Source organism: Coregonus clupeaformis, chromosome 35, assembly GCF_020615455.1.
Source record: "Coregonus clupeaformis isolate EN_2021a chromosome 35, ASM2061545v1, whole genome shotgun sequence".
Classification (NCBI taxonomy): domain Eukaryota; kingdom Metazoa; phylum Chordata; class Actinopteri; order Salmoniformes; family Salmonidae; genus Coregonus; species Coregonus clupeaformis.
The window spans coordinates 27396522-27409669 of record NC_059226.1 but is presented as its reverse complement, the minus strand read 5'-3'; the positions used below and the strand labels follow the sequence as shown (position 1 = coordinate 27409669).

General features: G+C 39.7%; 1 protein-coding gene across 2 annotated transcripts; it reads right to left on the bottom strand.

The window, feature by feature from the left end:
* Positions 1 to 2570: 2570 nt before the first annotated feature.
* Positions 2571 to 9014, bottom strand: LOC121551319. 2 transcript variants are annotated; one of them, XM_041863912.1, is made up of 12 exons: positions 8911 to 9014; positions 8004 to 8116; positions 6123 to 6260; positions 5931 to 6003; positions 5520 to 5576; positions 5272 to 5344; positions 4987 to 5076; positions 4422 to 4493; positions 3900 to 3965; positions 3689 to 3799; positions 3399 to 3561; positions 2571 to 3289 (listed from the first exon to the last, which is right to left on the bottom strand). In XM_041863912.1, exons 1-12 carry the CDS (start codon positions 8981 to 8983, stop codon positions 3212 to 3214), a joined length of 1107 nt encoding a protein of 368 aa, XP_041719846.1. In that variant the 5' UTR covers positions 8984 to 9014; the 3' UTR covers positions 2571 to 3211. The 2 variants fall into 2 exon arrangements, with proteins under 2 accessions (XP_041719846.1, XP_041719847.1); XM_041863913.1 differs by having other exon boundaries at positions 5931 to 6000.
* Positions 9015 to 13148: the final 4134 nt, after the last annotated feature.

Sequence of the window (13148 nt, the reverse complement as noted above, 5' to 3'; positions counted from 1 at the left end):
AACCTTTTCTGACACTAAGGTTATAAGGTCTCAAAGTATGTGGGTATGTAATTCACCTAAGTCATTTGACCTGACAGATACTCTCAATGTGATAAACATTCTAATGAAACGGTGAACACAAATATCAACATAGCTACACCATGTCTAAAGGTGTGGTATCTTGCACAATGTCACCAGTAGGTGGGGACATGGGGTACAGTTCCTTCCTCAAGAACTGCGGGTAACACTTCCTATGAATACCCTTTTCATAATGCGTTACAAGTGCCTTTATAAATACCTTATCATCTATGCATTATAGATTATAATACATTACATAGGCACTAATGGCTGCTAACAAATGTCTATATATTCCAGGCAGCATAACGCCTTATGATTATGAAGCTAAGTGATAAGACCTACATGAAATGCTCTTTAGGAAATGTGTCAGAGGGGTATACTGTAACAACTTCACGTAGGAGTTCCACACTCCCGTTAAAGGGTACAGTTCACCTAAATGACATTTGGTTTCCTTACCCTGTAAACAGTCTATGGAGAAGCTCAGAGAGCAATCCATGCTATGGTTTTGTTTACCTGGCCACTGTCTTCAAACGCTAACTTTGTAGATCGAATCCAATGTCAAGTAATGTTAAGGCAGTATCCCCTTTAAAGCATTTTTTATGTGCTTTATGTCCAAATCATCTTAAAATAACTTAATTGAGCTACACAATCAAGTGTAGACACTTCAGGATGATTTGCGAAAAATGCTTATAACAGGATTATTGACTTGGATTTGTGCCACAAATGCTACAACGTTAGCATTTCTGTGACCAAGTAGAGTAAACAAAACCAAAGCATTGATTGCTTTCTTACCTTGTCCATAGACTGCTTACAGGGTATGTAATTTTGTAATTTTGCAATATGGGTGAATTATCCCTTTATGCCTGCAAGACAAAGTACATAGGTGTAAGAGGGTGTGCAGTGAAATTAGAATATAGCCTACCACTTAATGAGCACAGAATGTATAATAAAATGCTCCTAATGAGCTTTTCAAATATGGCATCTGGCATAGTAATACTTTGCTTCATAAGGCATTACACATCCTGGTGATAATGCTCTATGCAGTTATAGATGTTCATGAGTAGTTATTAGCACCTATGTTGTGCATTATGATACATTATGCATAGAAGGTGTTATTAATGCACCTATAATGCATTATAAAGAGAACATCCATATGAAGTGTTAACTGTTTTAACTGGTCAATCATGCTTTCCTATGAAAACGGGGGTTTAAATAAAGTCTGTTGTAGTATCTTCTAGTCTCTAAAGGAAAAATTTTGCTGAAGTTGGGACATGCAAGTTATTTTAACACTGACATGCTAGCTCTCAATTCAGAAATAATTATTAATTGCTTCAGTAAAATAGAGCTTCTTAGACTGGGCACTGTGAGAATGACGTCTCTTCTAAACTACATTACCAAAAGTATGTGGACACCTGCTCGTCAAACATCTCATTCCAAAATCATGGGCATTAATATGGAGTTGGTCCCTCCTTTGCTGATATAACTGCCTCCACTCTTCTGGGAAGGCTTTCCACTAGATGTTGGAACACTGCTGCGGGGACTTGCTTCCATTCAGCAACTAGAGCATTAGTGAGGTCGGGCACTGATGTTGGGAGATTAGGCCTGGCTCGCAGTCAGCGTTCCAATTCATCCCAAAGGTTTTCGATGGGGTTGAGGTCAGGGCTCTGTGCAGGCCAGTCAAGTTCTTCCATACCGATCTCGACAAATAATTTCTGTATGGACCTCACTTTGTGCATGGGGGCATTGTCATGCTGAAACAGGAAAGGGACATCCCCAAACTGTTGCCACAAAGTTGGAAGCACCAAATCATCTAGAATGTCATTGTATGCTGTAGCGTTAAGATTTCCCTTCACTGGAACTAAGGGTCCTAGCCTGAACCATGAAAACCAGGTCCAGACCATTATTCCATCTTTACAGTTGGCATTATGCATTGGGGCAGGTAGCATTCTCCTGGCATTTACCAACCCCAGAATTGTCCGATGGACTGCCAGATGGTGAAGCGGTATTCATCACTCTCGAGAACACGTTTCCACTGCTTCGTAGTGCAATGGCGGCAAGCTTTACACCACTCCAGCCAACGCTTGGAATTGTGCATGGTGATTTTAGGCTTGTGTGCGGCTGCTCGGCCATGGAAACCCAATTTAATGAAGCCCTGATGAACAGTTCTTGTGCTGACGATGCTTGCAGAGGCAGTTTGGAACTCGGTAGTGAGTGTTGCAACTGAGGACAGACGATTTTTACGCGTTACGTGCTTCAGCACACAGCGGTCCCATTCTGTGAGCTTGGCTGGCCTACCACTTTGGGGCTGAGCCGTTGTTGCTCCACAATAACAGCACTTACAGTTGACAGGGGCAGCTCTAGCAGGGCAGAAATTTGATGAACTGACTTGTTGGAAAGGTGGCATCCTATGATGGTGCCACATTGAATGTCACTGAGCTCTTTAGTAAGGCCATTCTACTGCCAATGTTTGTCTATGGAGATTGCATGGCTGTGTGCTCGATTTTATACATCTGTCAGACACGGTGTGGCTGAAATAGCCAAATCCACTCATTTGAAGCGGTGTCCACATACTTTTGTATATACTGTGTAAATAACGCTGGGTCAATGTTTAGCTGTATTTGACATGTCCACAAGACATTGAGACCTCATGACCTTGGAAATGTCTATAGTAAAGAGGTTTACGTTTTATCCATCTTCTCATGTGAATGTGATATATATTAGCTTGTATGTATATTATACAATACTAGTGTAAGTATGATCTTACCATACTTTCATATCATTATAATGTTGTATAGCTAATATGTGACATGCTGTATCATAATCAGTCATAAGTCGCAGTCATTTTCAATAGTAATACAAAATGTAGATAATAATAATTTAGATAATAGTAATTTTGTCATTTTAGTTATCTAAAAGTCTTGGGCTGTTTTTGAATTTCAACTGATTTCACTAGAACATGTTTCCTAACCTATCCAGATTACAGCAGTCGCATAGAGAATTAACTTAATAAACTGTTGAGGTTTCTGAAAATCACTGTTCATTAAAACACACTGCTCAGAATGTGTCTTGGGGTTGATATGACTGATTATGATGAAGCTAGTCACATATGTGTATCTTATAATATGCACTGTATATCATATATTACTGTATCTTATCATATCTTATTAGGTTCTCTGTTGTTATACAAACGTCCACCGCTTGTTCTTGACTCCATGTCATTAGGTCCTTTGTCCTTAGGAAAAACACAAGAGTTACAAATATGCTGGAGCAAAAAGACAACCAGCCCTGTCATTTTAGATACTAAGCCAAACAATTCACCAGTTGGCATAAACAGTACTTACTATTAACTCAGGTTTGCTGACTTGGTCCTTGTCCAAGGCCTGTTTGTCCAATAGACCAGTGGTCTCCTTTGCAACTCTGTTAGACATGGGAGGTCGTCCATTCATCTGAGGAGGTCCTGGACTCTGTGCATCAGGAGTCAGTTCCTTGGTCTTGTTGTTAACCCTGTTGAAGAAATAAGACATCAACATTCACGATCCACCATAATACTGTCCCCTATAGAGACGGAGGCTAACATGAACCAAGTGACGATGGGGTTGGTGAGGATGTATCAATATGTAGTGAAGTTTACCTGATGTCAGGGGGTTCAGCATGTGTCTTCTGACAGGATTCAGGGTATGTTCCCCCACTGTCTGTGGGCTTCCTGTCCTCCCCTTCTAGCACACCTTCCTCTACTGGGCTTCTAAGGGTGATTATTACATGAATAAGAATTTAAGGATCTGTTTTAGGGGGGTACACATGGTCTACATGTTCATGGCCTAAATTACAGAGGACTGACTCACCTGCAGAAGAGGGGTGAAGTCTCACCAGCACACTGACCTGGAGCCCCATCGGTCAGGTGTGATTCCCTGTGGAGTAAGATACAGACTGGATCAGGAAACATGACCTCAAACAGTTATTGAACCTCCTCTACCATCACATGCAACTTTACATTTACATTTTAGTCATTTAGCAGACACTCTTATCCAGAGCGACTTACAGTTAGTGAATACATATTTTTTTATTTATATTTTTTTATACTGGCCCCCCGTGGGAATCGAACCCACAACCCTGGCGTTGCAAACGCCATGCTCTATCAACTGAGCTACATCCCTGCCGGCCATTCCCTCCCCTACCCTGGACAACGCTGGGCCAATTGTGCGCTGCCCATGAGTCTCCCGGTCGCGGCCGGCTGCGACAGAGCCTGGATTCGAACCAGGATCTCTAGTGGCACAGTTAGCACTGCGATGCAGTGCCTTAGACCACTGCGCCACTCAGGAGTTACATACAGACAAAAGTGTTTGGAATGAAATACACATTCTCACCTTCTATATGGCACGCATCCATTGCTCTGAGGTTGACCCAGAAGCTGTGCGTCATCAGTCTGGCCGTTAACCCTGTGGGAGCAATACCAGGGTGATCATCAGGGTTAAAACTTATGTTCCACCACAAACAACACTGTCCTCCATAGAGGCAGAGACTAACATGATCCATGGGATCAATTCTGAAGGGAGAAATGAGATTGCCAAAATGTTTGCATGTCAATATGATATCTATGTGAGAGTAACTTACAAAATCAATGAGGCCCACCCAGTCAGCAATTTGACGATGATTACTACAAGTTTAGGTAGCTGGTTAGATTAATTTACCAATCTAAAAGCGGGATCCACGGGCCGCCAGTTGCCCATCCCTGAGCTAATTATTAGAATCAGGTGTGCTAGATTAGGGTTGGAGTGAAAACCTACAGGACAGTAGCTCTCCAGGAACAGGGTTGGAGAGCCCTGTTCCATAGAGAAATAAACTAATATGACCCAAAGCAACATCTGAAGACAGTGACGCTATCATTCAGTGGTTAATTAAAGATCATTAAAGTGATGTGGAAAGGTTTACCTGGCATCACGTTGCTCATTCTGCATCAGAGGAATGGAGATTGGTTCTGGATTGCCCTGACCCTCTTCCACGTCTCTGTGGCCTTGGTTGCTAAAGATGAGATTATTACATTAATAAGAAATGAAGGATAATGTTTGATAAACAACAGTAACTTGACAAAATGGCAGACAAGTCTATAGTCTGTAAGTGGCCTGCAAGTTCCAGGCTGTTCTCATCCTGCAACAATTCTAATTGACTTAAAGAGCTCCCTTCACAAACACAAAAGCAGTTATATAGGGTACTCACCGCTGTTTGTCTCTCCAAGGTTTATGCACACATAAAAGCACTAAGAGCAGACCAGCAATGACCACCACGACAACTGAAAAACAAAACGTAGTCATCAGATGTTGACATCATATGTACACAAACATGAAAAGGTTTTAAAATAGCTTTCTAACAGTAGTTGATCTTTGTAGCATCATTTTGTGGTCAGATTTACTTGTAATTTGCTCATACAGAGGAAGCTGTGGTGATAGATTTGCATAAACACTCACCAATGATTATCCAGTTCAAACCAGTGTCACCACGGTTTGTATCAGGATTGTCTCCATCTATAATGATGATTAGAGAGAATAAAGTCATTTACATGACATAATCAATCAAAATACTGAATAACACAGAATAACGTGTTATGCAGTCCTTCCCTTAGTTTAATTTCCAGGCAGGCATCCAGAAAATAAAATATAACAAAAACATTCTCCAGGGATTGACATTGTTCTCTCAAGGCACTTGTCCATCGTGGACATTAGCCATCTCAGTACTCACCTGGGATGATGGTTGAAGGCCAGACAGAGAGGTTAAAAGATGTACAGTATTCAAAATAATACATATGATTTAGTGATTTTCTCTATATGCTCTTGAAAGATACTTGAAATTGATGGAAAAGAGGAATGTCAACTATCTACCTTTGACAATGTAATGGGAACAGCTCTCCTTAACGGGGGGTTCTTTACCATTAGACTCAGTTCCAGCCTTCTGCTAAGAGGGAATGGGGAGGGATATTGTTTCATCAGTTGCATCCTAATAATACGGGATTCAATTAAATGTGTAAGTTTGTTATAATCAACCTCTAAATAATGTGAAATTACAGGGCTCACCTGTGTAGAATCAATGTAAATGAAGTTCATTTTCAGATTTTGACATTTATAGAGGGTGAGGGCACTGTTGTTCATCGTTACCACCTCATTCTTAACAACTTCCATTGGCTTGTCCCCTCCACTGTTGGCAATGGCAGTCTGTTTAGGAAAAAGGCAAGTCAAATGATCAATAGGGAACATCCAGTGCATTCGGAAAGTATTCAGACCCCTTTACTTTTTCCACATTTTGTTACGTTACAGCATTATTCTAAAATGGATTAAATAAACAAAAATCCTCATCAATCTATACAGAATACCCCATGATGACAAATTGAAAACAGGTTTTTAGAAATGTTTGCAAATGTATTTAAAAATTTTTATAATACCTTATTTTCATAAGTATTCAGACCATTTGCGATGAGACTCGAAATTGAGCTCAGATGCATCCTGTTTCCATTTATCATACTTGAGATGTTTCTATAAGTTGATTGGAGTCCACCTGTGGTAAATTCAATTGATTGGACATGATTTGGAAAGGCACACACCTGTCTATATAAGGTCCCACAGTTGACAGTGCATGTCAGAGCAAAATCCAAGCCATGAGGTCGAAGGAATTGTCCGTAGAGCTCCGAGACAGGATTGTGTCGAGACACAGATCTGGGGAAGGGTACCAAAACATTTCTGCAGCATTGAAGGTCCCCAAGAACACAGTGGCCTCCATCATTCTTAAATGGAAGAAGTTTGGAACCACCAAGACTCTTCCTAGAGCTGGCCGCCCAGCCAAACTGAGCAATCGGGGGAGAAGGGCCTTGGTCTGGGAGGTGACCAACAACCCGATGGTCACTCTGACAGTGCTCTAGAGTTCCTCTGTGGTGATAGGAAAACCTTCCAGAAGGACAACCATCTCTGCAGCACTCCACCAATCAGGTCTTTATGGTAGAGTGGCCAGATGGAAGCCACTCCTCAGTAAAAGGCACATGCCAGCCCGCTTGGAGTTTGCCAAAAGGCACCTCAAGGACTCTCAGACCATGAGAAACAAGATTCTCTGGTCTGATGAAACCAAGATTGAACTCTTTGGCCTGAATGCCAAGTGTCACGTCTGGAGGAAACCTGGCACTATCCCTATGGTGAAGCACGGTGGTGGCAGCATCATGCTGTGGGGATGTATTTCAATTGCAGGGACAGGGAGACTAGTCAGGATCGAGGGAAAGATGAACGGAGCAAAGTACAGAGAAATCATTGATGAAAACCTGCTCCAGAGCGCTCAGGACCTCAGACTGGGGCGAAGGTTCACCTTCCAAAAGGACAACGACCCTAGGTACACAGCCAAGACAACGCAGGAGGGGCTTCGGGACATGTCTCTGAATGTCCTTGAGTGGCCCAGCCAGAGGCCGGACTTGAACCCGATCAAACATCTCTGGAGAGACCTGAAAATAGCTGTGGAGCAATGCTCCCCATCCAACCTGACAGATCTTGAAAGGATCTGCAGAGAAAAATTGGAGAAACTCCCCAAATACAGGTGTGCCAAGCTTGTTGCGTCATACCCAAGAAGACTTGAGGCTGTAATCGCTGACCAAGGTGCTTCAACAAAGGTCTGAATACTTATGTAAATGTCATATTTCTGTTTTTTACTTGTAATACATTTGCAAAAATGTCTAAAAACCTTTGTCATTATGGGGTATTGTGTGTAAATTGATAAGGGGAAAAAACTATTTGATTCATTTTAGAATAAGGCTGTAACGTATCAAAATGTGGAAAAAGTCAAGGGGTCTGAATACTTTCCGAATGCACTGTATGTAGTTGTATTATTTTATTCAAGTAATTCTGTGTGGATTGCATCCACTGCTCTCCTGCAGTTGTTACTTCCTGTATAGCTTAACTAAAACACAGATTTCAACTTACCCCATTATTGTTGAACACCGCAATGTCTAATACCCCTGTAATGTTGTATAGATACACGTATCCACCATCCCTGCTCTTCAATTTTCCACAGGAAATTTCCACCAAAGTACATGCTACGGATGTCAAGGAACTTTTTATTTAGGACAACTTTCTGTGCATTATTACTAAAGCCACTTTCAAATTCCTTTAGACAGAAACAAAATAAAATATATTGAGGGACTAGGTTTGAGATCTATATACATTGAACAAGAACAATAGATAAAGATTGTGTAAGAAGAGGACTAGCACTCATACAGGACCAGTGGTGTAAAGTACTTAAGTAAAAATTATTGATAGTACTACTTAAGTCTTTTTCTAGGGTATCTGTACTTTACTTTACTATTCACAATTTATACTTTTACTCCACTACATTCCTAATGAAAATTATGTACGTTTTATTCCATACATTTTCCCTGACACCCAAAAGTACTTTTTTTTTAATGCTTAGCAGGACAGGAAAATGGTCTAATTCACCACACACTTATCAAGAGAACATCCCTGGTCCCCCTACTGCCTCTGATCTGGCCGACTCACTAAAAACATGTTTCATTTGTAAATGATATCTGAGTGTTGGAGCATGCCCCTGGCTATCCGTAAAAAATAAGGAATTTGAAATGATTTATACTTTTACTTTTGATACTTAAGTATATTTGAGCAATTACATTTACTTTTGATGCTTAAGTATATTTAAAACCGAATACTTTGACTCATTTTCTATTAATGTATCTTTACTTTTACTCAAGTATGACAACTGGGTATTTTTTCTCTGAGGGCCCAGCCATGACGCAGTTTAGTTAGCAGAAGTCTCCGTCTTGAGGGAGAATTTGTGAAACTTTTAAATGAATTCTACAATAATTTGGTATTTTACCTTGATCCCCGACAGCGTAGGTTGGATAGACTTGCAAAACAGCAACCAAAAAAGCCACTTGAAACAAAAACATTTTCAGTTCTGAGATGACACCTCCACCTCCACGCTCAGTCAAATTACAAAGGAAGTAAAGGCATTTCCTGGTTGTTTATATAAGCAGAGGAGGAGTTAATTACACACAGTATGAACAATGTGACGCACATAATAAACAATCTGTGTCTTTTTTTGGACCTTTTATTCTTCAAAGTTGTAATTTATAAAGATGGGGAGCTAGATGGAAACTGTTTAACAGCAAGGAACATGCATTCTGTTCAGTTGGCAATGGAAACATGCAAAAGGTTTGAAATGACTAGGTTAGAAGTTGTGTCATATCATTCAGATGTTGATGGTTGACTTTACACATCCACAATCAACACCAGCCAAATGAACTGCTTGAACTCCAACCAGTGTGGTATTAGAACGACCCCCAGCCACTGTCTCTTATGTACTGTAATGTAAGAAGTCTAACACCAGAGGACATCCTTGCCATATGAGTGGGATGTATAGACAAAACATCTATATCAAATGTTACCTTAAGGTTAATGACAATAGAACTATTAGGCAGTTCAGAGAATACATTACTGTTAAGTTAGAGACATCATACAAATCATACACATTTTCCCTGAAAGATCATGAGCCCGTATTTGTGTGCGTGTGTATGTGTGAGTGTCTGCATGTGTGTGTGTCTGCATAAACTTGAAAAACTGAAAACAAGAGTGACAGAAGACAAAATAAATCAGAGTTTGATCTTTCCCTCTCCTCCAGAGTGTCTAATTTAAAGAAAACACGACCATATGCTGGAAAGGAATGTTTTAATGATAAAAGGAATTAAACACATATTATAATATTAAGAAGCATTGGACCAGTAACCGAAAAGTTGCTGGTTCGAATCCCTGAGCCGACTAGGTGAAAAATCTGCTCCTGTAAGTCGCTCTGGATAAGAGCATCTGCTAAATGACTAAAATGTTAATGTATTAAATAAAACAAGGTGTGCCCAAACACAAAACTCTCTGCAGAATAGCCTTCCTAAATTTGCAGGCTAAAAAGTATATATGACAATGACAATAATTTGGAGGTTCCTTCATACAAATACATGCAGAAAGTTTGTTACAAATAATACAAGAGAGTATGAGGGACAATTGTAAACATCAGATCTGAGTTGTTCATTAATCAATAGACTTAAGTAACTCACTCACTTGTATTGGCAATGTATGAGCAGATCATATCAATCCAACAATCAAAATTCATAGTACTATACACTGAGTGTACAAACATTAGGAACACCTTCCTAATATTGAGTTGCACCCGCTTTTGCCCTCAGAATAGCCTCAATTCATCGAGGGATGGACTCTACAAGGTGTCGAAAGCTTTCCACAGGGATGCTGCTCCATGTCGACTCCAATGCTTTCCAGAGTTGTGTCAAGTTGGCTGGATGTCCTTTGGGTGGTGGACCATACTTGATACACACGGGAAATTGTTTAGCATGAAAAATCCGGCAGCATTGCAGTTCTTGACACACTCAAACCAGTGAGCCTGGCAAATACTACCATATCCCGTTCAAAGGTACTTAAATATTTTGTCTTGCCCATTCACCCTCTGAATGGCACACATACACAATCCATGTCTCAAGTCTTAAAATTCATTTTTGAACCTGTATCCTCCCCTTCATCTAAACTGATTGAAGTGGATTTAACAAGTGACATTAATAAGAGATCATAGCTTTCACCTGGATTCACCTGGTCAGTCTGTCATGGAAAGAGAAGGTTTTCTTAATGTTTTGGTAATGAAAATGTAACAAGGAAATAAAACAAAATACAGGTAACTAACCATACAAGCATCAGGTGAAAGCCATTCATACATGTATGGGACCAACCCACAGACATGACAGATCAAATATATTACAAGTAAGTAAAATAACCATCATCAAAATATGAAGAAAATGAACCTTTTCTGACACTAAGGTTATAAGGTCTCAAAGTATGTGGGTATATAATTTGCGTAAGTCATTTGACCTGACAGATACTCTCAATGTGATAAACATTCTAATGAAATGGTGAACACAAATATCAACATAGCTACACCATGTCTAAAGGTGTGGTATTTTGTACAATGTCACCAGTAGGTGGGGACGTGGGGTACAGTTCCTTCCGCAAGAACTGCGGGTAACACTTCCTATGAATACCCTTTTCATAATGCGTTATAAGTGCATTTATAACACCTTATAATCTATGCAATATTTATACATTACAATGACCGACTGGGCACAGACGTCAAATCAATGTCTATTCCACGTTGGTTTAACGTAATTTAATTGAAATGATGTGGAAACAACGTTGATTCAACCAGTGTGTGCCTCAGTGGGTTATGATTATGAAGCAAAGTGGTATGCCCTACATGAAATACTCTTTAGGAAATTGTGTCAGAGGGGTATACTATAACAACTTCACGTAGGAGTTCCACACTCCCGTTAAAGGGATAGTTCACCCAAATTACAAAATGTCATTTGCTTTCTTTACTCTGTAAGCAGTCTATGGACAAGCTCAGACAGCAATCCATGGTTTGGTTTTGGATGGGTGGGCGTATAAAGCAAACATCTAACAACCCAAAGGTTGCGTGTTCGAATCTCATCACGGGATACTTTAGCATTTTCGCTAATTAGCAACTTACTACTTTTTAGCTACTTTGCAACTGCTTACCATGTTAGCTAAACCTTCCCTAACCTTAATCCTTTAACCTAACTCCTAACCCTAACCTTAACCCCTAGGCCCTAGCCTAGCTAACGTTAGCCACCTAGCTAACCTTAACCACAAGACATTTGAATTTGTAACATATCATACGTTTTGCAAATTCGTGACATATTGTACAAATTGCAATTCGTAACATATTGTAAGAATTGCAATTCGTAACATATCATACACATTTTTATTCGTAACATATAATATGAAATGGATGATGGACAACCACAAATTAATACATACCATACGAAACGTAACATATAGTATCATACTAACTGGAATATCCTGGACATATTATATTTATTTTAATTTAGGAAAACGGTTCCAAAGTATTCCCATGTATAATATAAAGATATATGTGATCATATACAAATGTAAGCAAGGTTTGAAATTATAATGTTTTAGGCAAATATTATATCTGTTTGGGCTTCTTGCGGTTCATTTGCAGTCGGCTGAATATAGTTGATGATCCCTGCTTTAGGATGATATGGACATTAAATGCAAAAATGCTTATATCAGGGTCATTGACTTGGATTTGTGCCACAAATGCTACAATGTTAGCATTTCTGTGACCAAGTACAGTAAACAAGACCAAAGCATTGATTGCTTTCTTACCTTGTCCATAGACTGCTCACAGGGTATGTAATTTTGTAATTTTGCAATTTGGGTGAATTATCCCTTTATGCCTGCAAGACAAAGTACATAGGTGTAAGAGGGTGTGCAGTGAAATTAGAATATAGCCTACCACTTAATGAGCACAGAATGTATAATAAAATGCTCCTAATGTGCTTTTCAAATATGGTATCTGGCATAGTAATACTTTGCTTCATAAGGCATTATACATCCTGGTGATAATGCTCTATGCAGTTATAAATGTTCATGAGTAGTTATTAGCACCTATGTTGTGCATTATGATGCATTATGCATAGGTGTTATTAATGCACCTATAATGCATTATAAAGAGAACATCCATATGAAGTGTTAACTGTTTTAACTGGTCAATCATGCTTTCCTATGAAAACGGTGGTTTAAATAAAGTCTGTTGTAGTATCTTCTAGTCTCTAAAAGGAAAAATGGAACATTAACTTTCTTTACTGAAAGTAGGATTACAGGTGTCGGTGTGCGTTAAATGTCTGTGAATTTTTTTTGCTGAAGTTGGTACATGCAAGTTATTTTAACACTGACATGCTGTCACGTAGAGCGTGGATGTGGTGTGGAATCAAGCGCAGGACAAACAGATGCTTCGTTCAAACGTCTTTAGTACAGACACGAAAAAAACAAGCCACACGGCTAAACACAAACCGGCAGGCAAGCGAACTTTACGCACACCGGGTACAAGGCAAAGCAAAATGCGCACACTGTGCGGACAGTCTCTCTAAAACAAATAACGAGAGATAAATGAACTAGCATCCCAAGCTGACAAAGAACAATTACACACAACACATGACCAAACCCAAGAGAACT